Source organism: Ovis aries, chromosome 1 (genome assembly GCF_016772045.2).
Source record: "Ovis aries strain OAR_USU_Benz2616 breed Rambouillet chromosome 1, ARS-UI_Ramb_v3.0, whole genome shotgun sequence".
NCBI classification, from domain to species: domain Eukaryota; kingdom Metazoa; phylum Chordata; class Mammalia; order Artiodactyla; family Bovidae; genus Ovis; species Ovis aries.
The window spans coordinates 215,678,795-215,706,078 of record NC_056054.1 but is presented as its reverse complement, the minus strand read 5'-3'; the positions used below and the strand labels follow the sequence as shown (position 1 = coordinate 215,706,078).

Genomic DNA, 27,284 nt, shown 5'->3' with positions numbered 1-27,284 from the left:
TCAGGAAATACCAGGGGGAAAACCTGAGGCTTGACTCGCCTTGCCCATCAGGCCTCTGCCACATGACCTTGTCACGGGTGGGATTCCTCATGCTGGCTCCCGGCATCTGAGACAATTTTTGACTTAAAGTCTATTTTGCCTGATGCAAGCATAGCCCCGTGCTGTTTTTGGTCATCTTTGTTGGGCTTCCTTGGCAGTCTAGAGGTTAAGAATTCACCTTGCAATGCAAGGGACTCTGGTTCAATCCCTGGGCCAGGGAGATCCCACGTGCCTTGGAGCAGCTACACCCAAGAGCCACAACTGTTCTCTCATGCTCTAGAGCCTGTGCTGTACAGCAAGAGAAGCCACCACAATGAGGAGCCTGGGCACCACAGCTAGAGAAAGCCCTGCACACCTCAACAAAGACCCAGCACAGCCAAAAAAATTAAAATAAATATAAATTTTTTGAAAAGAAATGGCCATAGAAAATAAAGTGAATCCCTTCTAGACAGCATATTGCTAGATTTTATTTTTTAATTCATTCAACCACTCTTTGTCTTCTGATTAGGGAATGTCACAAATTGGGTGGTTTATAAATAAATTAATTTTTCACAGTTCTGGAGGCTCGAAGTTAAGATCAGGGTGCCAGCATGGTCGTATAGAGACCCTCTTCTGGGTCACAAACTTCTCATTGTATCCCCACATGACTGAACAGGTAAGGGACCTATCTCGAAACTTTTGATAAAGACATTAATCTCATTCATGAGTGGACCCATCATGACCTAGTCAACCCCAAAAGACCCTGGCTCTAATACCATCACATAAGGTATTAGGATTTCAATGAATTTTGAAAATTACACGTGAAATTTTGGAGGGAAATAAATATTCAAATCATAGCATTTATATCTCTGGCCCCCCAACATTCATGTCCATTTTGCATGCAAAATATGATCATTCCATCTCAACAGCTTCCAAAGTCTTAATTTCATCTAGCATCAACTAAAAAAACTCTAAGTTTAAAGTCTCATATAAATATCACCTGAATCAGATGTGCATGAGACTCAAGGTATAATTGATTCTGAGATAAATTGCTCTCCAGATATGAATCTGTGAAATAAAAAAAAAATTATGTGCTTCCAAAATGGAATGTGGGACAGGCAGTAGGGCAAACTCTCCCAGCCTAGAGAAATAGGAAAGAAGAGGGTGGCAGGTCCCAAGCAAGTCCAAACCCAACAAGGCAAACATCGAATCTCAAGGCCTGAGAATAATCTTTCATCAGATACTCTCCCTGCTAGGCCCACTGGGATATGGAAATAACTTTCTATGCACCCTGGGGTATACCTGCCCCCATGGCTTTGCTGTAGGCAACCCACATGGCAATCCTCACTGGCTTAACTTGCATGCTTGTAGCCATCTCTGTCTGGAACTGCACACCAGGGGCTCTGCTGACTTGGGATCATGGGAGAAGCCATATCCACATGGCTCCACTGGGCATTTTCCTGGCAGGGATTCTCTGCAGTAACCTCATCCTCTCTGTGGTCTTCTGCCTGGGTTGAGTGCCCACATCTCTAGATGGCTCCATTCCTTGATATCTAGGCAGAGGCAGACATCTCTGAGGGTTCTGCTGGGCAGGGGCTTGACCTCCACAGCTTTGGTAGCATTGCTCCCATGGTGAATGTGGCACCACCCCCACGTTCACGGTCAAGGGTTGTCTGGTCTGTCAAAATCCAAGTAATATATTCCCAACTTTTGATACCAAAGAGGAAGCCTTAACGATCTCTAAATTGTCTTTGGGGTCCTTCTTCCCTTGTTTTGAGGAATACCACATATCCATAGCTCAATAGCTCTATGTGCCTCTTCTATAAAGTTTAAGAAGTCTGACTACTTTCTTTCATTCCTTCCTATCTCCTTCTGCTTCAGGTCAAATGGGCTGTTTTCCTTTTGGGTGGCTATAGGCAATGGCACCCCACTCCAGTACTCTTGCCTGGAAAATCCCATGGATGGAGGAAGCTGGTGGGCTGCAGTCCATGGGGTCGCTGAGAGTCGGACATGACTGAGTGACTTCACTTTCACTTTTCACTTTCATGCATTGGAGAAGGAAATGGCAACCCACTCCAGTGTTCTTGCCTGGAGAATCCCAGGAACGGGGGAGCCTGGTGGGCTGCCGTCTATGGGGTCACACAGAGTTGGACACGACTGAAGTGACTTAGCAGCAGCAGCAGTCATTATTCACACTGTTCAAAAATTTACATATAGTTCTGATACTGTATCATTTGTACTTGGAATGAAATTTGAGACTTCCCAGGATGTTTATTTAAACTGTCAACTGAATTCTGCACATGCAAATGTAACTTTTCCCTTCTAAATTTTGCCTTAAAATGTCGCAATGAAAGGTACTTATGTCGCACAAAGTTTGTGAATTAAACACCCAAATGCCTGGGTTGTTTGGGAACAAAGGACTAAAGGAGGAGAACGTTAAGATTTATAGAAAAGCGAATAGTAACCATTAAAGCCAGAGCGTATGATCAACAGATACACGAATAAACAAAACGTAGTATCTATTTTCCAATGCTGCAATATCATTCAGTCTTAAAAAGAAATGAACAGCAAAGATTAATACAACATTGAAAATCAACTATACTTATATTTTTTAAAGAAATTCTGACACATGCTTTAACATGGATTAAACCTTGAAGACATTATGCTAAATCAAATAAGTCAAACATAAAAGAACAAATACCGCATGATTCTACTTACATGAGCTACCTAAGACAGTCAAATTCATAAAGAAAGTAGTATGGTGATTACCAGGGCCTGGAGGAAGGGAAATGAAGAATTATTGCTTAATGGTTACAAAGTTTTAGCTTGGGATAATGAAATGTTCTGGACATGAATAGTGCCAAAGATCGCACAATAATGTGAATGTACTTAATGCTACTGAACTCTATGCTCAAAAATGGTTAAATGGTAAATTTTAAGTTACCTATATTTTACCACAATTTTTAGAAAATGGCTGGAATGGGTGCAAGAACCGACAACCAATCCAATGCAGGGTTAGGGGGAGGGTGGGAAGTGAACACAGAAACAGACCCCCTGGGAGTTTGGTGCATGATGTTAGACATTAAAATCAATGGGGAAAGAGTGGGCTAGCCACTGAACGGGTCACTGATATAGTAAAAGATAAAATTATATCCCTTCATCATTCATGAATTAAACTATTGTTGAATCCTACTATCAAACTATGAAAGACTAAACTTCAAATTTTCAGAAAAAAATATTAATGCTAACATCTGCGTGACATCAGTAAAAAAAGATTTCTTCAACACGGTATGGAAATCTGTATAAACTTCCTAGGCCTGCTGAACCAAAGTCCCGCAGACCAGATGGTTTTCAACATCAGAAAATTGTTCTCTTACAATTCTGGAGGCCAGGAGTCTAAAATCAAGATGTCAGTAGATTTCTGAGGCTCTGAGTGGAATCTTCTCTTGTTTCTCGAGCTTCTGATGAGGACTGTCAGTCCTTGGGGTTCCTTGCTTGCAGCTTCACCACTTCAATCTCTGCCTCTGCTGGCACGAGGACTTCTTCCTGTGGGTCTTTCTGTTACTAAATCTCCTTCTTTAAATAATGAGGCCACCAGTCATATTCTGTGAAGGACCCAACCTATTCCACTATGACCTCATCTTTACTAATTATATCTGCAACGAACTTATTTCCAAATAAGATCACATTTCTGAAGTACTGGGGAGAAGGACATAGACATTATCCTTTGTTGGGACACAATTTAATCTGTAACAAAAGCATTAACCATAAAGGAAAGGACTAATAATATTTTAATTACATTGTACAAAAGTGAGCAGTTTCTTTCTTTCTTCTGTAAGACATATTAAATAAAATATACCATGAAAAAGACATTAGAAGTTCTTTTCCCCATTGTTACTAATCTTGTTACTATAAAATGTTAAGTACAAAATACACAAAACTACATATTTTAGTCATTTTTATTGAAAAAGTAACACATATTTTTATTTTATTACCTTTTTATTGGAAGGTAGTTACTTCACAATGCTGTGTTGTCTCTGCTGTACAATAGTCATCCGTCATAATTACATATGTACCCCCTCCCTCTTCCCCCAACCCCACTGTTACTGGTCATCACAGAGTGCCAGGCTAGGCCCCTTGTGTTGCATAGCAGCTTCTCACTAGTTACCTATTTTACATATGATAATCAGTTCAGTTTAGTTCAGTTCAGTCGCTCAGTCATGTCCGACTCTTTGCAACCCCATGAATCGCAGCACGCCAGGCCTCCCTGCCCATTGTCAACTCCCGGAGTTCACTCGGACTCACGTCCATTGAGTCCGTGATGCCATCCAGCCATCTCATCCTCTGTCGTCCCCTTCTCCTCCTGCCCCCAATCCCTCCTAGCATCAGAGTCTTTTCCAATGAGTCAACTCTTCGCATGAGGTGGCCTAAGTACTGGATTTTCAGCTTTAGCATCATTCTTTCCAAAGAAATCCCAGGGCTGATCTCCTTTAGAATGGACTGGTTGGATCTCCTTGCAGTCCAAGAGACTCTCAAGAGTCTCCTCCAACACCACAGTTCAGAAGCACCAATTCTTCAGCACTCAGCCTTCTTCACAGTCCAACTCTCACATCCATACATGACCACTGGAAAAACCATAGCCTGGACTAGACGGACCTTATATAAATGGTAATGCCCCTTTCTCAATTTGTCCTCCTATCTCCTTCCCCTACTGTGGCTCAAGTCCATTCTCTGCATCTACGTCTCCATTTCTTCTCTGTAAATGGGCTCATTAGTACTATTCTAGATTCCATGCTGTTCAATCACTCAGTCAGATCCAGCTCTTTATAATCTCAGGGACTGTGGCCTGCCAGGCTCCTCTGTCCATAGCATTTTTCAGGCAAGAATACTGGAATGGGTTGTCATTTTTTTCTTCCAGGTTAGATTCCATATATATGCGCTAACATATAGTTGTTTTTGTCTTTCTGACTTACTTCTCTCTGTATAACAGAGTCCACGTTCATCCACCTCACTACCATTGACTCAGACTAGTTCCTTTTTATGGCTGAGTAATATTCCATTGTATATCTGTATACATCTTCTTCATCCATTCATCTGTCAAAGGACATCGAGGTTGCTTCCATGTCCTGGATATTGTAAATTAGTGCTGTAATGAACATTGGGGTAGATGTCAATTGTGGTTTTCTCAGGGTATATTCCCAGTAGCAGGATTGCTGGGTCATATGGTAGATTTATTCCTAGTTTTCAAAGGAACCTCCATAATGTCCTCCATAATGGCTTTATCAATTTACATTCCCACCAGCAGTGTAGGAGGGTTCCCTTTTCTCCACATCCTCTGTAGCATTTACTGTTTGCAGATTTTTTGATGATGGCTATTCTGATTGGAGTGAGGTGGTACCTCATGATAGTTTTGATTTGCATTTCTCTAATAATGAACTATGGTGAACATCTTTTCTTGTGTTTATTGGCTATCTTTGTGTCTTCTTTGGAGAAATGTCTGTCTAGGTCCTCGGCCTAATTTTTTATTGGGTTGTTTTTTTCCTGATATTGAGCTGTGTGAGATGCTTATATAAGATTATATAAGATATTATATATTATATATAATATAAGATATTATATAAGATATCAATTTAAAAATAGATATTAGGAAAAAAATTAGATATCAGAAAAAAAACCTATAAAAAACAAATGAGACAAACATCAAGTGAACAACCTAATCTTATACCTAAAGCAACTAGAAAAAGAAGAACAAATAAACACCCAGAGTTAGTAGAAGGAAATAAATCATAAAGATCAGAGAAGAAATAGAAAAGAAATGAAGGAAACAATAGCAAAGTCACTAAAACTAAAAGCTGGTTTTGGGGAAGATAAACAAAATTGACAAGCCATCACTTAGACTCATCAAGAGAAAAAGGGAGAAGACTCAAATCAAATAAAATGTAAATAAGACTCAAATCTAAATAAAATCAGAAATAAAGAAGGAGAAGTTACAATGGAATTCTCTTGTTTCCAAGTTGAGAGTCCGGGACAGCCACCATGCGGCCCTGCACTGTGCCACTCCGTTCGCGTGCTGCATGCAATGTCCATGGCCCTTCAGTCTCTGGTATCTTCACAGGAGTAGATGGTAAAGAAGCAGAGATGTTGATTGCTACACAATTATTTCTCAGTTGAGAACCTCCTAGATTTCTGGTGGTAAGGTGGGGAGGGCTTCCCAGGGAGCTAAGTGGTAAAGGATCCAGGACACCAAAAACGCTTGTGATGTTGATCTTTAGGTTGAAGTCATTCTGCTCAGGCTGCCTTACTTCCACCACGTGTTTGAAGTACGTTGCTCTGAAAAGTGAAAGGTCATTCTGGGGGCACTGTTTTTTCTTAATAGATCATTTAGCCGATTAAAAAGGCTCCGAAAAAACTGGCTTCTTGGTCCAGGTCAACCAATCGTTCATTAGTTACAGAGACAAAAATTCGATCATTTTCCTTAAGCTCAAATATTCCTCCTTGATAGATGGAATAGAGTCCATATTCTGCATCTTTAGACCAACAACTATTTCTTGCACTTTTCATCAGCAGTATAGGGTCAGGATAGCTTGTGTATTTGTAAATATATTGTACCATTTGTTTGCTTTTTTTCCTGGTCTCTTCTGTTGAAACAGTTCCCAAAACTTCCTCAGGTTCCTGAAATCGAAAGTATGTTTGGGAATAGATGTAATAAAATCCTGTTTGATGGATAACCAGCTCTCCTTTCCTTAAGTGCAAATTATTCAAGAACGAATGTCCTTTTCTTGACGACTCCCAGGAATCTATTTTATGGCCCACAGCTTTTTCATTCTTGGAGCCTGGGATGAAGTTTGGAGAAAAATAAAATTAACTTGTAGTAAAGCAAGGAGTTTTCCGATAGCTGTGGCTAGACAACGCTTTGATTGGAACTATACCACATTGTAGGCAGACGCTTTACCATCTGAGCCACCAGAGAAGTCAATTTAAAACTTCACGCTCCCTCAATCTTCCAAGGAGTCTAAATTTTAATCATATAGAAATCTGGAGGCGCCCGTGCCACTGTGACCTGTTTGAAGTCCCCTATTTTGCTGTATCTCGACTGTCACACTCAGCTCTGAATGGTACCATGGGAATGGTTCATTAGGGCAGCAATCTACTCCTGGGAAGAATTTCTGTCCAGAACCCCTGCCTCCTTTCCTGTGCTGGTGAGCTCAGATTGACAATGTAGAAGGAAATCAAAAGAAACATATCTGTTCCTCAAGCCTAGAGCTCATAAATTCCTGCTACTCTTTTAGGTCTTTTTGGATTCCTCCTTGGTCTTTCTCAGTAAACCAGTGTCAAAAGCACCTTCCAAGCAGCAGGCATCTCGAGTCCAATAAGGCAAAGTATAGGGTTTGGCAAAAATGCCCAGATTTAAAGATCTTCAGATCTTTGGATTTTTAAGTCCTGAAGATTGTGAATGAAGATGGGCCTTACTGAGATAGGATATTCCTTTAAACTTTGGGCTCGTCTCTATGATTGGCGCAAAATTTAGTTTTTCAAGAGTTTAAAACAACCACCATATTATCTGAAGAATTGTAAATAGGAATAGTGAAATAATAATCTCACAAATAGGCAGAACACATAAATTACCTCCAAAAATACCAGTTCAGGAATACCATGAAGGCAACTGCTCAGAGTAAAACCAGACAAAAGCCAACCAGCCAACCAAAAAACCCGACAAACTTTTCATTCAATAACTGATGCCTGAAATACCTTTAACCTAGGACAAAATCTCTCACAATAATAAAAGCACTACTTACTGAGTACTTACAATGCACTAGCATTTTGCATTCATCTTCACTATTTTGTGAGTTAAACGTTCTCTCTACTTTTTATGTGAAGAAAATGAAGCTTGGGACTTCCCTGGTTGTCCAGTGGTTAAGACTTTGCCTTCCAAGTCAGGGTGTTTGGATTCCACCCCTGGTTGGAGAGCTAAGATCCCATATGCCTCTTGGCCAAAAAACCGCAACATAAAACAGAAGTGATATTGTAACAAATTCATTAAAGACATTAAGAATGGTCCACATCAAAAAAATCTTTTTAAAAAAAAAAAGAGAAAGAAAATGAAGCTTGATTGAGTTAAGCAATTTCCTCAAAATGAAGAACTTGGTAAGGAGGAGCTGGGATTCCCATGTGGGTGTTTCGATTACAAGACTCACACACTAACTTCAGCAATATATGAACACCTGTTCTCCAGATAAAATTAGGCTTGACCTATTTGGTTAACTATTTGAAAATAGTTAACTATTTGAAAATAGATTAACCTATTTGGTTAAACTATGTGAAACTGACATTTCCATAAGTGCAAAGTGGTCAAATATTGGCCATTTTTTCTTTTTGTGGTTCAATCTAACGCAAATGTCACGGGGCGGGGGGGGGGGGGGGGGGGGGTGGTGACTCACTAGAAAATAGGTGACTGATTTAGAACCTTTGCAAAGGAGAAAGATTTGATGAAAGAGTGAGAAATTACTTTTAAAAATAAGAAAAGCAAAAATGGGGGCATGGGAAACTCTAAGTTCTCTCGTTTCAGAATTTTCTTGAGGTCAGTTTTGCCGGGCAGTAACTAAGCTACTCATCTTGTAATCTTGCTTCTGAAAAGAGTCAATCTGAGACTTGATTGCTACTGACCACTTTGTAGATAGCCATATAAACATTTCAGATACAAAAATAAATTATTTAGAACAAATTCTTCCCTTCCCTTCCTTTAAACCATATATTAATAATTTATCTTACCTAGAACTGGCAACGTACTTCTTTTCCGATTGCTTCCAGTTATATGAGCAGCTACCCTCTTAGGACCCTTTTCTCTGTCTAGGTAAGGATTATATTGCTTTTCTAAAAGAGAAGTAACAAAGAATCATCAGCACTTGTCAAGCTACTTAGCAAATACATTGCTGTTCACAGCCCTTGTCAATCAAGCATAGTAAACACACTGGACTCCCAAAGTTGATTATATGGGTTTCCATAAAACCAACCTACATTTTAGTATTATGAGTAGTCTACTTCAGCCTATGTTTAATTCACAAAATACTTTAGATAGGAGGAATAGGCAGTATCTTTAGCTATAATTTATTGGCATCTCAGGGGTAAGGTTCTACTAGAACATAACAAAGTGAAGATCCTGACACTTTTACTAAACAATAATAGTAACTAAACTGTGGACATATAATACTCCTGCTGAGGCATTAAAAGTGCACAAATAACCAGGTACTGGCAACTTTCCACTTTGAGCTGTATGTAGAAAAAGACTGATACCAATTCTAATCATTTCAATTATTTTTTCCTCTTATCTACTCTAAAGGAACAGCAATTACAAAACATCATTCACTATCTCAGACGGGGTTTATGGCTCAACTTTCTTCATGGCCACAGGATTCCATGGTTTACATGTCCATAGATGCCACAAACTGGTATCCAGCAGTTACTTCTCTCACCTCCCAAAAGGTATATGGAACGACATAATGGTCATGATAATCAGTGTATGAACATATAAATCATTGATTCACTAGATCACAATAAACAAATCACATTTACTGACCACCATCTGAAGTACTCTAGAGCAGACTAAATGACTACAAATTCAACAAATTACTCTTTTAAAGATCAGCTAAAACTTCTCAGGAGGCTTACATTGGTTGTTAAGATCAATTGTATGGTTTCACCAAACATGTCCACGGACAAGGCAGTGCTTCCATGGGGGATTCAAAGATTAATCACTGATAGTATAATCTGAGCCTTCAAGGGACTTACAGTGTTTAGGGAAGATACAAATTAGAAAGTGAAAATTGACCCATGTGAAACATAAAGGAAGGGTGATGAAAGATTCCTATTTGTTGGAAAGCTGAGTCAGGGGAACTTTTGGACTAAGGTCCCTTCATTCGCTTACTCCAGCAAACCAAAGTGCCCATTACATCTATGCCAGGCACTCTTCTAGGAACACAGACAAATAACTATAAACAAATGAAAGCAAGAAAGCACTTGAGGTGCAGGACAATTATCTGAAATGAGGGAGGGTGGAGAGGGTTAAAGTTCACAACAATGGGAGAAGGGTGTTCGCAGGGATCTAGAACAGTGTCCGCAAGACAAGATGCACACAGCATTCCTGGGACACAGGCGTCAGAGGAGTTCAGTTTCGGGCTTGAATGAGGAGTTAAACTATAGAGGATTTGAATGTTAGGCTAAGAGATTTGGATTTTACAGACATGAGAAGACTTTAAACAGTTTTTAATCAGGGAAGCAGAAAGATATGTGTTGTGCTTTAGGCTAAACTAACTCATAGTAAGGTCTGATGCTAGAAACCGAGAGGGCTAGAGATTGGTGAGTTAGTAGACAGTTGTAATTGATCGAGGTCTGAGAATAGGAAGCCTCCATCTAGACTAGCAGTAGAGGAAACTGAAATGAGGGGACAAAATTCCATAGGGGAGAAAGAAATAGGAAGAAGACTTTATCTGCTATTGTTACTTATTCAGGATAGTGGGTATTTGTACTACATTGAAGACCAACACAGCTTGGGGATGTACGGTCAATGACATGTTACTCTCAGAATACTCAGCTTTCAAAGTTGATGTGTTCATTTACTTTGAATCTCCGGCAATAAATAATTCATAATGTCTTGACTGCTCTGAGACTTTAACACTTTGCTTTAAAACATTTGGTAATTGAATCCAGTTACAAATATCTTGCATTTGAGGTCAATGCAAGGATATAGGAAAGCCTAGATATAAGAGCAAAATTTGAAGAGAGGAAATTTCCTACAGACCATAGCAAACAACTCCCGGACAAGAAGCCTATGAATATGTATATTTTGGTGTCATGGATACATTTTGGTATACTGAGAAGTATGTGATTTCTGCACCCCACTGGGATGAATATAAAAAAGAATATTTTTCTCCCAGAACTGAAAATAGTACATGCGCCTTCTGTAAACCATGGATCTGGTGTTCCTCATTAGAAGAGTTGGAGGGACTTCCCTGGAGGTCCAGTGGTTGAGGATCTGCTTTGCCATGCTGGGGATGCAGTTCGATCCCTGGTTGGGGAACTAGGGTCTACACGCCATGGAGCAACTAAGGCCATGTGTCACAACTACTGAGTCTGAGCACCACAACTAGAGTGTCCATGTGCTGCAAAGAAAGCTTCCACATGATGCGGCGAAGATCCCGTGTGCCACGACTAAGATACGAGGAAGCCAAATAAACAAATATTTTAAAGAAAGAAGAGATGGCATGTTCATCGTTCCCGCTACCACCTTTGGCTTTGGGGAAATGACCAGAAAGAATGCTTAGAACTTGGGACCAGGTCTTGCCTTCATATTTAATAAAGGATGGTGGGAGTTATCAAGGGATGAGGAAGATTATAATGGGAAAGGATAGCTGAAAAGTGGGAATACATCATTAACCAAATATCTATTTTAAAAACTGTTTCTTCTCTGCCAAGATGGTGTACTCCAAGACTTTAAGTCTGTGGTACATGTATGGAGGCCTGTATGACTGTTAGTAGGGGAAAATGGGGTTGTGGTGAGCTAAATGTGAAGAAGCAGCAAATTTAATTCATCAGTTACTTGATTAACAAAATCTGCATTAAGAATTTGTATGTAGACAGAGATGGTGGTGGGACAACACTGTGAAGGCACGAATTGTCACCAAATCATATGCTTCAAGATGGTTAATTGTATGTTATGTGAATTTCACCTCAGTCAAAACATGCAGGCACACACACACACACGTGCACAGGCACGCCAAAGGTGGTGCAGGTAAGGCCCAGGGGGATAAAAGAGGATCTGCTAGGCTTGAGATATAGAGGTAAGTCTAGGTACAGAGAGGTGAGAGAAACAGGCATGTTTTCAATCTTTGTAGATCTTTTATGTAGTAAGGAATCAGAACACAGAGAATATATTTTTTTTTCTTTGATTTATACACATGTACTTATCGAAGGAAATTAACAAAATAAGTATGACAGAAAAACAGGATGTGGGGAAACTTTCTTAGAAAGCTGATCAGAGAAGTTCTCTCTGAAGAGGTGATGGGGATGGAGGATGAGAAGGAGATGTGAAAATCCAAGAATGGGAGAAGCCAGACAGAGGACCAGAGAAGCTGGTTTGGTCTTCTCTGAAAGACCCACTGAAAGGGGATGTGGGTTAAGAGCCGTTGGCCGACCGTCAGTGGAGATGGCAAAGGTGTGGGATGCAGAACGAGGATTTTGGGTGGGGAGAAGGATTGCTGGGAGAGAGATGATGGAGCAAAATTTTTGCATAAAGAAAGGCTTAGAGCCTAGGCATGGTCAGAAGCAGAGAAGATGGGTAACTTTGGACCCCTTATTTTTTCCCAGCTGTGCTCCAGAAAGCTACCCACATTAGAAGGTAAAAACAAAGAATGGAAGAAGTTGAGATGAAAGGTAAATCCACATTGGAAGAATAAAATTCCCATGAAATAAAGTTCATACGTGAGGTGGGCCTCAGATTTGGTTCAAACGCCAATGCCAAAAGGGAAACAGAATCAAGCATCTTGAGTTACTGAGCATCAGTCAGAGGTAGGATGTTTGGGTAGGAGTAGAGAGCAAGAGGATGGAGAATTACTCACCTTATCAGGAGGTTAACACTAGAAAAATTAAAACAACAACAAAAAATAATACCTGGATTTGTAGGAATCATTTCCTCAAAGGTTCTCAAAGTCATCTGCAAATAGTATTGAATAAAGCTTGTTAATTTCCCTAAGCATTTAAACTGATTATTGAATGTCTATTGCTCTTCTTGCTGATGTCTAACAGGAAATTTCTGCACTTAAGATATCAACTTAGGCAGCTTTAAGTTGTTCAAGCAAAGAGCATGTAGGTTTGGGTGGGAGCTGGGGTAAATACAGAGGCAGCTGTCCCTACTATTGATGAAAGGATGGTCTTCTGTCTGAGAGACTTCTGTTTCTGGATGAAGGCTTTGAAATGCCATACCTGGAGCACCACAGAAAGGAGGAGTCATTTTTCTCCACGTTAGGTCAGCCTAATGTGCCGAGACTTCCTTGTGGCTAATAGACGTGATGGCCATGTCACCTCACTTTCTGGGAGGTGTGTCTGCATACAAGCATGTATATAAGTGCATTGTCTGTGTGTGTCTGCAGGCAAGCATGTGTACAAGTGCACTGTGTGTCTCTGAATGTATGCGTGTGTTAGATTCCAGGGGCTTGAAATTATTGGACATACCCAAGACTGAAGGTGCAGGGCACACTCCCTTTCTCTCATGACACCCATAGACACGCACAGCCCATCCAGTGGTGACCTGCTAGCACCATGTCACTCTCTCATTTCTGAGAATGTGGCTGAGACATTCTCACCTCATATCATTTTCTTTCCCCACTTGCTACAGTGGGGAAAACCACTAAGAAAGAATGAATTTGAGCCCTTCTGTTCAGTGAGCCCACCCTGACATGACTCACCCACGGCTTTAAACTCCTCTCTATTCAGTCCTGTCCCCCGCCCCTGCCCACCTTTCCATTCACCGTTGTTGTTTATCACATAACTGTCAGAAACTTCCTCTGTACTCCAGCCCCATATCTACGTTTTCCTTTGTCAAAAGCCCTGACCACAGATAACAGATAAAGGACACTGGTGTGTGGGAGGGGAAGCAAGGGCCTCAGCACATTATCTCTGTCACTGGCCTTCTGAGCCAGAAAGGAAAAAGGAGGAGCAGGAGAAGGAAAAGGCTAATTCTTACAGTGTGGTACTGCTAAGTCGCTTCAGTCGTGCCCAACTCTGTGCGACCCCATAGACGGCGGCCCACCAGGCTCCCCTGTCCCTGGGATTCTCCAGGCAAGAACACTGGAGTGGGTTGCCATTTCCTTCTCCGATGCATGAAAGTGAAAAGTGAAAGTGAAGTTGCTCAGTCGTGTCCGACTAGTAGCGACCCCATGAACTGCAGCCTACCAGGCTCCTCTGTCCATGGGATTTTCCAGGCAAGAGTACTGGAGTGGGGTGCCATTGCCTTCTCCGTTACAGTGTGGTAGGCAGAAAAAAAGAACCATTATGAGACTTCCCTGGTTGTCCAGTGGTTAAGACTCTGCCCTCCCACAGCATGGGGCACCGGTTCAGTCCCTGAACAGGGTAAAAAAGATGCCCAAGAAATAAGATGCCACATGGCACAGCCAAAAACAAAAGCACACAACAAAAAAACAGAATGGTTAGAATATAAGCAGATGAACTGGATTAAAATTTGTTCATTATCAGCCCTGGAAACTTTTCTCAAGTTACTTAACTGATATGGACTATTTTAATTTCTTTATCTTTTTTTTTTAAGAAAAAAGAAGATAATAAGGATTCCTTCCTCACAGCTGTTTGAGCATTAGGGGAGATATTAATAACATGTGGAATGTCCATAAAGGACATTTATGGAAAACGATCTGTTCGTTTATATGGTACCTGGAAGTATGGGGAAGCCTTCCCCGCTCCTGTGCTACACTTTTCCCTGCCCTGGGTGCCCTCCCTTCTCTAGTTAGTGGCAGGATGTGAGAATGGGGGCAGAGGGGAGGAGCAGGAAACCCCAGCCACACTGCTCTCTCACCTCCCCACTTCCTGCCCCCAAGTCCAGCCCCTCCTCTGTCTCCAGATTTCTGCTCTGCTTCTGAGTTTCGCTCCTCTGCCACCAGTGGTTTGCCACCCTCTCTGATCCCCGGGGCCGTGGGGTCTCACTCCTCAGCTTCCTCAGGACCCTTTCCCAATCCGGGGTCTTTCCTGGTCCTTGTCGCTTGGGGCGATGGCGTTCCAGCCGCTTCAGGACTGCCTGTGTGCAGCGAGCGCCGCACCTGTGTTTCCAGGGCAGCATGGAGCAGATGGGTTTCTCAGACAACCAGGTGGCGGTCTGATTTTACTTGTCATAGAAATAGCATCACAGGGGATATCTGGGCTTTACTGTGAGGGCTGCTTAGGGCTATAAATTGGAGCCTATAGAAAGGCACACTGAGCACCAGACAGACTAATAATCATTTCTTTAAACACATCCTCCTACTCTGGGAGTGTCCCCAGTAATTGTTTAAGAATGATTGTGTATCCTAGTTTACAGGGTATTTTCGTATCTGTATTCTCGGCGGACCTTTCCAGATAGGCAGAAGGTAAACGTTACTAACGCCATCTTACAAATAAGAAAGCAGCCTGAGAAAAGAAACTCTGTTTGACCTGTCATGTCACTCGGAGTATAATTACATGATCACATCTAGTGAAATAAACTGTTAGCTACCATAATGTTTCTGCTAGAGAGCCTATGTAAGCAGTTTTCACAAGCAGAAAATAATATTTTGTAATGTGTAATTTACTGTGAATTGAGATGCCATCACCTTCAGTTTCTCAAAGTGTATCTTTTTTCCCTTTTCCCTTTTCCCTCTTTCTTCAGCTCTATATGTGTACAAAAATAAAAGACTGAATTCCAGAGACCAACAATGTGGGAAAAATATAAAATATCATTATTTGGTTTCTTTTGTCTTCTGAATAACAAAGAAACCCCACGCACATCCTTTATTAGTGTGTGACCTTGGACATTTTGTTCTGTCTGTGCCTCATTTCCACAAGGTGAGATAAAATATTTAGACTAGATGAGGACGCTCTCTGGAAGAGAGGAATAAACTCTAGAGCAGGCTTTGGTCAGGACCCTCTGCGGGGTGGATCCCACCTTTTCCTACTTCTGTGAATTTGAGGACAATCACTTAAACACTCCGGGTTCCAACTTTCTCCTTTACAAAATGAGGACTCTAGACTTCATGATCTAAAATATTCTTTCTCCTCTGAACCTCCTATGCCCACTGGTAAAGTGACACCATGGTTCACTTACCTTTTTAACAAACAGATGGAGTTGTGACTTTAGTTCCCAGCAGGGATTGATCATACTCTCTTCATCTCTGGAGTCCCAGGAACGGTCATCTTCCTCCAAGAAGCAACCCAAGCCATTTTTAAAGTATTTGTCCTGCATCTGAGTTGAGATGGATATAACACAGTATTACACACAAGTGCTTTTTCTTTTCGCTCATTTGAGGAACTAAAAAGCCTCTTGATGAAAGTGAAAGAGGAGAGTGAAAAAGTTGGCTTAAAGCTCAACATTCAGAAAACGAAGATCATGGCATCTGGTCCCATTACTTCATGGCAAATAGATGGGGAAACAGTGGAAACAGTGTCAGACTTTATTCCTTGGGCTCCAAAATCACCACAGATGGTGACTGCAGCCATGAAATTAAAAGACGCTTACTCCTTGGAAGAAAAGTTATGAGCAACCTAGACAGCATATTGAAAAGCAGAGACATTACTTTGCCAACTAAGGTCCATCTAGTCAAGGCTATGGTTTTTCCAGTAGTCATGTATGGATGTGAGAGTTGGACTGTGAAGAAGGCTGAGTGTCGAAGAATTGATGCTTTTGAAGTGTGGTGTTGGAGAAGACTCTTGAGAGTCCCTTGGACTGCAAGGAGATCCAACCAGTCCATTCTGAAGGAGATCAGCCCTGGGATTTCTTTGGAAGGAATGATGCTGAAGCTGAAGCTCCAGTACTTTGGCCACCTCATGTGAACAGCTGACTCATTGGAAAAGACTCTGATGCTGGGAGGGATTGGGGGCAGGAGGAGAAGGGGACGACAGAGGATGAGATGGCTGGATGGCATCACTGACTCAGTGGACATGAATCTGAGTGAACTCCGGGAGTTGGTGATGGACAGGGAGGCCTGGCATGCTGCAATTCATGGGGTCGCAAAGAGTCGGACACGACTGAGCGACTGAACTGGACTGAACTGAACAAGTTAAAATAACAGAAACTGATGACATGTTCAGAGAACTCTTATTATCTTGCATAAGAGCATTGTCTGAAGTAAAAGTAAGCATGGGGTCTTCCATCCTGTGAATAAAGGTAAGCAGTTGGATGTGGGAGAGAGGAAACAGGTGTGGGCCAGGCATCTGGGGTCACAATGCCTTCGTGGCCCCTGCCTTTGGATAGCTGTGTGTCACTCAACAAGTTGCCCCTTCACTTCAAAATCTCTTCTTCATTCGCATTTCGAGCTGGTTCCCTGCGGTGATCTCTGAGGTCCCTTCCAGCTCTGACATGGTATGACTCCCACTCTACAGTTGGAAACCCACGCAGGTACAAAGTAGGCAGTGGAGTCTGTTTACATTCTAGGATCCCCCCACCAAATTAAGCCCTTTAGGGCAAAGGCAATGTTCCATTTCTTGATCTTAGCTCTGACTGTCTTGGTGTTTTTGTTGCTCAGTCACCAAGTTGTATCACCCTCCTGCAAACCCCATGAACTGCAGCATGCCAGGCTTCCCTGTCTTTCACTCTCTCCCTGAGTTTGGTCACACTCACGTCCATTGAGTCCATGATGCCATCCAAACATCTTATCCTCTGTCGCCCCCTTCTTCTCTTGCCCTCTTCCCAGCATCAGGATCTTTTCCAGTGAATCAGCTTTTCACATCAGGTGGTCAAAGTATTGGAGCTTCAGCATCAGCCCTTCCAATGAATATTCAGGGCTGACATCCTTTAGGATTGACTGGTTTGATCTCCTTGCTGCCCAAGGGACTCTCAACAGTCTTCTCCAGCACCACGGTTTGAAAGCATCAATTTGTTGGTGCTCAGCCTTCTTTATAGTCCAACTGTCTTAGTAGATTCTAGCTATTGTTGTGATGTCTGCTCCTCTGGATAACAGAATGAGGACTACATTGCTATTAGATATTTGAATCTTGCCTCATTAAAAGTTTACACCAGTTAGGGATTTACCTGCAGAGACTTGAAATACCACTTGAAGGCTCCCTTATTCTGGTTGGGGGTAAATGTTTACAATGACTAGATCATTTTCTGCAAAGTTTGCACTTGATGTTATGCAAACACACACACACACAAACACGTGCACAGCTTACACACATACACTCCAATCCATCTGGAACACTCCAGGATGACAACTGATTAACCTCATGAAGAAAAACAGGATGTTCATGCAAGTTCAGATGGGTCTTTTTTCCTGTTTTTTATTTTTAACAGCTGGGATTCAGATATTATTTCTATATACAAATCCACTGAAATGCCTTTCTCTGGAGAAATAAGTGGCAAAATAGTCATTTTATCTGTTATCTGAATAAAGGGGACTTCAAAGCTTAAAGGAAAGATCAAATGTAAGAATGATCTGCTTCCTTCTATAGAAAGACAACCTCATTCCAAATCAAAATGACTTAAATACTGATGAGAATTTTTGGTGAGAGTCATGTGGGTCTGTACTGTCAGCCACATACTCCTTGGACATTTGCTCAGGTCTCTCAAGCATAGAAGTGACAAACCTGACTTAATTCCTTCCCCACTGGCATAGAACATTCATTTACTTTTAAGTAAACGCTTATTTTCTTTCTTCCTTTTTAAGATTACAGGAGTAAAACATTTGCCTAGGAGATGCAGTGGGGGTGACAGGTGGGGGCCGCCTAAATTATGACTGGAGATGAAATTAGGCACCATTCCTTTGTTCCTACCCACCTCCATGTTCTTCAACTGTAATCTGCAATTTATGTGGGAGCTTAAAAAGCCTTTCCAAGGAAAGAACTCAATTTAGAAATAAAAGAGCATGTTTAGCAAATTGCAGGGAGGATCAGAGAAAAGAGCTGGATTTAGCAGCAAGGCTTTAGGAAAGTTCCAGAAGAATAGTTTTATTAGACATTGTCCAGCCCAACAAGACTAGGTATTCCTTGGTCAGGTACTAATTTGATGAAACTGAATAAATAAGCTTAACTGGGATTTCCCTGGTGGTCCTGTGGTTAAGACTCTCAGCTGCCAATGAAGGGGTACAGGTTTGACCCCTGGTTGGGGAACTGAGATCCCACATGCTGTGCGGTGCAGCCAAAAGATTTTTTTTTTTTAAAAAAGGCTTAACTAACTTTCATAACCTGTTGGGACAAAACAATGTGCCTGACACAGAACGGAGAGAGCAACTCACCTTCTTACATCATAGCAGTTGGAAAGTGCCCAGGACGTGGGGTCAGGGTTGGGACAGGGCAGAGTTGAGAGGTGCTGGGATCAGGCAGTCAGGGTAGCTGACAGCCCCTGTGAAGTCAATTGGAGTTTGAGAGGGTGGAAGAGACCAGAGGCCAGCCCAGATCAGGACCAACTGCTGGCCTCTGGAGATCCTCTGGAAATTTTCCAGAAACATTTTCAGGAGGTGGGGAAGGATTGCCTTGAAAACTAAGGTCCTAAGGAGACATGGGAGGGAGTCTGACAAGCTAGTGTGACTCCACTGTTAACCCAGATTTAATGAAACCTGAAGATGTAGAGGATACAAAGACACCCTGGAAAACAGAAAATTACAGAATACTTTTCTAAAAGTAAAACAAGTAAAATCCTCCTTGATCCACCCTCATTCTACTTCCCAGTTTACCTTTGGAGGATCTTTTTTTTATAGGGTTAAGATCAGACTGGGTGTGGACAATTTTGCATATGGTTTGGGCTTCCCTTGTGGCTCAGCTGGTAGAGAATCCACCTGCAACTCGGGAGACTTGAGTTTGATCCTTGGGTTGGGAAGATCTCTTGCAGAAGGGAAAGGCTACCCACTCCAGTATTCTGGTCTGGAGAATTCCATGGACTATACAGGCCATGGGGTTGCAAAGAGTGGAACACAACTGAGTGATTCACTTTACTTATTTTTACTTTACTTTTAAGACTATATAAAAATGTCATTTTCTTTAGATCTGTATGACAGTCATATGGATGGCATGGATAGTTTTACAACATTCATTGTAGAAAATTGATAAAATATAGAAAAATAAAAAGGAAAAAGAGGCACCCATAATCCTGCCATCTAGAGATCACAACTTATTTTTCCTCCTAGATATTTTTATGCTTATGTATTGATTTCTGAACAACAGAAAGCCACAGCCACCCTGCACCCCTTCCCCAAGCTTCCTATCTGGTAGTTTCCTTCACACACCTGGGCCAATACAGGTGAATGACACATGGGTAAGGGGGTGCTGTGGCTATTCTAGGAATGATTAATGATGCTTAATCTCTCTCCCCACTTCCTTTCCACACCCATTCACACTTTGAGAAGGAATTTTCTATAGTACTTCGGTGGCTGGGACTGTTCTCTTGCTAACCACATCTGGATATTGGGGGCAAGGGGACAAGTGTGATTTTTTTTAAATTTGGACACTTCTAGGAGGAGAGACAGCTATGGCACTGGATGCCTGCGCTCCTGTTCTAGGAGCCCTTGGTTCTGAGAAGTGGATTCCACTCAACTGCTGGTGGTGCCATTGCAAACACTGTGGTTGTCCAGGCCAGGTACAACCAGTCCTTGGCAGGGCTTGAGGTCAGGGGTGTGGACTCCTTTGCTGGCTGGCTGGCTCAGAGACCTCAAAGTGGCAGTCCTGACCCTCTCTGCTGCCCAGCCATTAGTCTCTGACAATCAGTTTCTGCAAATCCCAAATAGCATAAAGGATCATTTATGGAGCCCAGTGGATAAGGGGCTCCTCCTCCTTTTTCTTCGCCATCTATGATGACACAGCAACAGGTAATCCCCTTGTCAAACTTTCTCAGAGACATAGACTTCAGAGGCTAAGCCCATGTTTATTGTTTGTGCTTACTGGTCTTGAGGCTTCATTGTGAGGGTTCAATCCATCATCCCTCAGCCTTACTCAACCCACACTCCCTATAATCCTCACCCACTGTATCTTCTGCAAATTTTCCCTTGCCAGAGTAGAACCTGTGATCTGATTTAGGAAATTAATACTTGGGTTGAATATGCTTTTCAGAACTCTACACAGTCATTCAAAGAGATTCAAATTCATTTTCCCTTGCAAAAATTTCTGATGAAGAGGGTGACAGCTTCAAGAGACTGCTCCATGCTAATTACAACTTACTGAGCACCTATTTAATGCCTTGGTTCAAAATTGGATTTTACCTTTTATCTAAATTCCCTGAGCCTTAGTTTGCTCATCTATAAAATGGGATAATTATATTTACTTTATAGAATTGTTATGAGGATGAAATAAAACAATATTTTGAAAGTTTCTGAAACATAGTATTTACTCAATATCTCAATTCTCCTGTTTTTGATACTCTTAATAAATTCTTCTGTGCCTGTATACAGAAGTGTACAAACATATAAACATTTCTGTGTTAGTTGTTTAGTCGTGCCTGACTCTTTGTGATCCCTTGGGCCATAGCCCGCCAGGCTCCTCTGTCTGTGGGGATTCTCCAGGCAAGAATACTGGAGTAGGTTGCCATGCCCTCCTCCAGGAGATCTTCCCAACCCGGGGATTGAACCCAGGTCTCCCACATTGCAGGCAGATTCTTTACTGTCTGAGCCACCAGGGAAGCCCAAGAATACTGGAGTGGGTAGCCTATCCCTTCTCCAGGGGATCTTTCTGACCCAGGAGTCAAACTGGGGTCTCCTACATTGCAGGCGGATTCTTTACCAGTTGAGTGCCATTGCAAGTATATAAACATGTAATCAGAAAGAATGTGTGCAGGTGGGAAGATGTTAAGCTTTGAAGCTTCTGTTTTTTAGAATTAAAAAAAAAAAAGTTGACCACATACACAGATAATTGTGACTTAGATCAGTAGAGAACCAGTTGGTTCAGTCTTAAAAGGAGGCCAACTTTTAATATGAGCAAATTGAGGGAACTTTTTGTATACGGAGACACAAATTCACTATTTATACTGTGAAGTAAATAAAACTTAGGACATACTGCCTCCAAACTGGAGAACATAGCAGTAGTATTCCAGTCTCTTGTGCAGACATAGAACTAAAAACCATGATTAGAGTTATGTTGATTTTTTTCCTTACTAATACAAACTTTTTGAAATTGCCCTATAACAAACTCGACTTTACTGGTCATCTAACAGTAGTGATCATTTTCATAATTAATTGTAGACTCATTTATTTGCTTAATTTCCAAATGCAAGTCCCAGCCAAGTGAGATCCAAGTTTATACTCCACAGGATATGCAAACGACATTTATTTCCTTAACAGATAAACACTGTTTTGGCACAATTTATATTTGCCTAAGACCCTTAGCCTTGCATTTCCTAGCCAGCTGACAGATTTGATGTTGCCTTGCCACCATGCATGAGGGTGCAGTGCTGAGCATAAGGAGGAGATAGGCTAACCCTACTGACTCCCTGCTGTGATGGGAGGAGCATTACCTATGAGCTGAGCAGAAGACCTGGGTCCAGTTCTGCTTCCAAATTTCTGCCTGAGCTCAGAGAAGTCATTTCTCTGGCAGTCTCAAGCCTCATCTATAAAATGGAGGTATCTCAAATTTCTTTCAGCTCAAAGTTCTCGACTATATAATACACAAATAGCCAAAATGTACACAGAAAATCCTACACTGTTAGTGGGAATGTAAATTGGTGCAGCCATTATGGAGGGCAGTATGGAGATTCCTTAAAAAAACTAAAAATAGAGCTAACATATAATCTAGCATTCTCACTCCTGGACACATATCCAGAGAAAATCATAATTCCAAAGGATATATGCACCCCAGTGTTCACTGCAGCACTATCTACAATAGTCAGGACATGGAAGCAACATAATGTCCATCAACAGAGGAATGGAGAAAGATGTGGTACATATATACAGTGGAATATCACTCAATCACGAAAAAGAACAAAATAATGCCATTTGTAGCAATAAACCTAGAGATTGTTATATTGAGTGAAGTTAAACCAGATAGAGAAAAACAAATATCACATGATATCACTTATATATGGGATGTAAAGAAATGGTAGAAATAAACCTATTTTAAAAGTAGAAGTTGAGTCACAGATACAGAAAACAAACTTATGGTTACCTAGGGGAGGGATAAACTGGGACATTGGGACTGACATACACAATTGGAAAGACTGAAACTGAAGCTCCAATACTTTGGTCATCTGATGTGAACAGCCGACTCATTGGAAAAGACCCTGATGCTGGGAAAGATTGAAGGCAGAAGGAGAAGAGGGCAACAGAGGATGAGATGTTTGGATGACATCACCAATGCAATGAACATGAGTTTGGGCAAACTCCAGGAGATGGTAAGGGACAGGGAGGCCTGGCATGCTGCAGTCCGTGGGGCAAAGAGTCAGACATGACTGAGTGACTGAACAGCAACAAAAATGTGTAAAAATATATAGTATATATAAAATAGATGAAAAATAAGAACCTATTGTATAGCACAGGGAACTTTATTCAATACTCTGTAGTCACTTATAGGGGAAAAGAATCTGAAAAAAGAGTGGCTATGTATAACAGACTCACTTTGCTATACAGCAGAAACTGACATTGTAAATCAACTACATGCCAATAAAAAATACATTAAATATATATGTGTATGTGTGTGCTGTGTTTAGTCACTCAGTCGTGTTTGACTGTCTGTGACCCCATGGACTGTAACTTGCCAGGCTTCTCTGCCCATGGAGATTCTCCAGGCAAGAATACTGGAGTAGGTTGCCATGTCCTCCTCCAGGGGATCTTCCCAACCCAGGGATTGAACCCAGGTCTTCCACATTGCAGGCAGATGGTTTACCATCTGAGCCACCAGGGAAGCCCACGAATATTGGAGATGATAGCCTATCCCTTCTCCAGAGGATCTTCCTGACCCAGGAATTGAACCAGGGTCTTCTGCATTGCAGGTGGATTCTTTACCAGCTGAGGTACCAGGGACTATATAGAAAGCCAAAAGCTGAAGTTGGCTTATTTTCAGTAATTTTGCTTTCAAAATCCACTGGAACTAGCAACATTTGGAACACACCACAGCATTATTACAGGTGACTTAGAGCTCGTCTTTGGGTTAAGCCTTGACTGTACCCTATGTCCCAGTAGAACCACATTTGTGAAGGTTGGTTACTCACTCAACAAGTGTGGGAGCTCTGTGCTAGTTTTTAGAGGTGTCGCAGAAAGCAAAAGCAGACACAGTCCTCCTCTGAGGCAGCTCCTCTCTTGCCCGAGAATTTGAGTCAAGAACTCTAAAACGTTAAGCAGAAAGAACTCAAGGAATGGCAGCAGTTAATATTATAACATACTGTTGAATACAAAACTACCTCAGCAGTTTCACTTCCCGCATCTGCTAGAATCTGGTCGAGCCAATTCTGTAACTATACTTTGTGCACGTAATCCTTTCAATTCACTTTTGCAAAGTTCTCAGTAATGATAGGCATTAGCAGTTAGGGCAGGACAGAGAAAGAGAGGCTTCTCTTCCTCTGTAAAGTCTTCACAGAGGAGCCAACAGAGGCAGTCTGTCAGGGAGCGTTTGCATTGTACTGACCTGCTTCAGCTCCTTGCTGAGATACATGTAGAACACGCCCATACCAAAAGCCTGCAGCAGCACTGTGAAGATGAGGATCAGCACGCAGAACTGTCCAAGTCTGGAGCCCGGAGTATGCATCAGGGTCATGATCGCTGTAGGATGGGACTCCTGCAGAGTGAGTCAAGCTGCAGATTAGGACTGCGGTGGGGTGGAGCAGATTTGTAAGTTTTACTTAGTGAAAAGCAGCAAGTCAAACCGAAACTGAAACTTGTAAAGAGGAGAAAAAACAGTTGCAAGTCTACTAATCTTAAACGACTGGAAGCTAGGGGGAAGCAAGGCAGGTCCACTACAGTCAAGCAGCAGATTAGGACTGCGGGGGTGGAGCAAATTTTTAAGTTTTACTTAGTGAAAAGCGGCAAGTCAAACTGAAACTGAAACTTGTAAAGAGGAGAAAAAACAGTTGCAAGCCTACTAATCCTAAACGACTAGAAACTAGGGGGAAGCAAGGCAGGTCCACTACAGTTTTCAGGGGCACAGGGCTCTCTGTCTCTGGTATTGGATTTCTAACCCCCAGAACTGCAAGACAACAAAATTCTGTTTGTGCTACTTCATTGTGGCAGGCTTGGGAAGTGAATATAGCTTCCACTGGATTAGAAAAGTGAAAAAAGTTGTAAGCGTTACAATCATAATAACTTCAATCCATTAATTAAAACAAAATCTGGGGCTTGTTTTGAAAAGGTCGTTGTCAACACGGGCACCAGCAGCAAGTCCATGTTTCTGTGAACAATCCATTCATTCACTGTTTAGGCTAGAGTCTATCCAGGTCGCCAGGTTTTATAAGTATGCGTCTTTCCATCATTTTCTAATTGTATAAACATTCTTCATGTTCTTACTTTACATTTTATTTATTTTGATTAGGTAGTTATTGGGCCACACCCCACCAGCCTGAAAGCTTGTGGTTGCCCAGCCTCCAGACCAAAGAAAGAGGCTGGATACAGTGATGGGGACATCAATAGTTTGGTGGACAGGAGATCTTACATGTTTGAAGCAAAATGTCCTGGAGTGACATCTCACCATGGCAGGCAGGACATGGCAGCAGTCTTTGCTCCTTGGGGGAGAAGGAGGCTACCATGTATGGGTGGGAGGGACAGGGCGGAAATTGATTTTAGGTGGGCTCATCAGTTACCAAGGAAACCAGGAGATGGGGTGGGGGCAAGCTTACAGGCAGTTACTGATGAAGCCCTGTAATTAGGAGGACTGGATAGTCATGTGATTGAAGCAGGGCCTGGTCAAACAGGGGACGAACAGAGAGCAAGAGAACAGCCATCCTGAATGGTTTGACAGTACTCTCCACCCCTTCACCCTTGCACGACCCTTACAATCTTGGTCCACCCTTCTTCTGTGATATCCCTGGGCTCAGGTATGTACAGGGGCACTGCAACCAGACACCACAAACACAATACAGACAACAGCAGCTAAAGAGTATCAGGAGCCTAAGAGGTGGGCAAACATTCGAGCCAGCTGGTTACAGGTTCAAGTTTTCATGAAAATCCAGAGGAGGACGACAATGGCATCCTGCTATAGACCCAGCAAGCAGGCTCGTTTCCCAGCGAGGCCACCACTGTGCCCAGTCTGCAAACAGATTGCCTCCACCCAGACTAAGTATGCTTACCAGGCACAAGACAGGGAAAATTATGACCATTAACCAACACACAAGCAATATCCTGAGATAGTGCCACCCCTGCCTGAGGTTTCTGTCCTGGGGGGCAGTACCATCCCATCTATTCACCTGCAGTCCCCAGAGCCTGTACTGAGTCCTAGAGACACCCTCAGGGTTAACATGATGGTGCCTTCCTCCAGCTGGGGCCTGGATTAATTACCTTATTGGTCTTTGGTGGAGCAGTTAACAGACAGGTGAGATCTATAAATCCCTTTCTATCCTATTCCCCATGAGTTGGCAAACCCAAACCACCAGGGACTCACATGCCAGTCCCAGGGCTGGCTTATAATGTGTTCTCCTGGGGTTAGAGCCTGTGGCCTGGACAAAAGCAAGCTTTGTCCTAATGGGTAGTCCTAATGGCAGTGTGCCTCGAACTTCAATGGTGTGACCTTCAAGTAGCCTTTGGGTTTGGGTTCAAGTTTTCATGAAAGTCCAGAGGAGGACGACAATGGCATCCTGCTATAGACCCAGCAAGCAGGCTCGTTTCCCAGCGAGGCCACCACTGTGCCCAGTCTGCAAACAGATTGCCTCCACCCAGACTAAGTATGCTTACCAGGCACAAGACAGGGAAAATTATGATCATTAACCAACATACAAGCACTATCCTGAGACAGTGTGCCCCACCAGTGCGTGGGCACTGGGACCATTGCTCCTGGGGTGTGTCCACATGTTGAGAGTAGGGTTCCTATCTCACTTGTTGCTGATGTGACCCCACTCATCCTCTGGGTTAGCCTAGCAGCACTAGGGCTGGTCATTTCCAGCAGCCCTTTCCTGAACTTCAAGGCCAGTAATGTGGGTTCCTTGGTCAATACTGATGTCCTTGGGGGTCCCGTGCGTCACACACAGCTCTTCTGGATCCTGAACTGAGGACTTTGCATCTCTCCACGACTCAGGTAGGCCTTCTGTAATGTCGTGCCCCTGCTGTGACACCCTGTAGACACGCATGCCTGCTGCTCCATCACACTGCCTCATTGCTCTGCCGCCTTCCACAACTGGGACCGGAAGCCCAAGGGCACTCATTGGCCCCAACCAAGCCTTTCTGGGTAACAGGCCATGTCCAATTCACAAGTTTGTCCCTAAATTACCATCCCTAAAGCCTAAAGCCTAAACAATCTTCCTAGTTGCTTAGGGTTGGTGCACTGGGGGGAGCTATGTTGGTATCTTGAAGATGATCCAGGTCCTTGTCTTCTGTTTGCATTCCCCAGACATGCCTGTGCAAGTCAGATGAGCCACGAGTGTGGGGTTGCTACTTTTAAAGTGGAAAGAGACTCTGGGGTTTATAGGATATTGTCATTAT

General features: G+C 42.4%; 1 protein-coding gene across 9 annotated transcripts in view; it reads right to left on the bottom strand.

The window, feature by feature from the left end:
* Positions 1–24,469, bottom strand: part of TNFSF10 (TNF superfamily member 10) — a 40,324-nt gene extending 15,855 nt beyond the window's left edge. For 5 of the 9 annotated variants that reach the window (XR_006056639.2, XR_009598128.1, XM_012099165.5 and 2 more), the window contains exons 1-5: positions 24,286–24,469; positions 15,857–15,994; positions 12,682–12,724; positions 8,788–8,889; positions 2,737–2,793 (exon numbers count right to left, since the gene is read on the bottom strand). Coding sequence is in view for 6 of the 9 variants with exons in the window: in XM_012099165.5 (XP_011954555.2) it covers positions 2,737–2,793; positions 8,788–8,889; positions 12,682–12,724; positions 15,857–15,994; positions 24,286–24,414 (469 nt within the window). In the remaining 3 variants the exon portion in view is untranslated. Of the gene's footprint in view, positions 1–2,736; positions 2,794–3,959; positions 6,852–8,787; positions 8,890–12,681; positions 12,725–15,856; positions 15,995–23,872; positions 24,019–24,285 lie in introns of those variants that run through there. The other 4 variants (XR_009598129.1, XM_042234400.2, XM_004003150.6 and 1 more) reach the window with 3 other exon arrangements.
* Between the last annotated feature and the right edge of the window lie 2,815 nt (positions 24,470–27,284).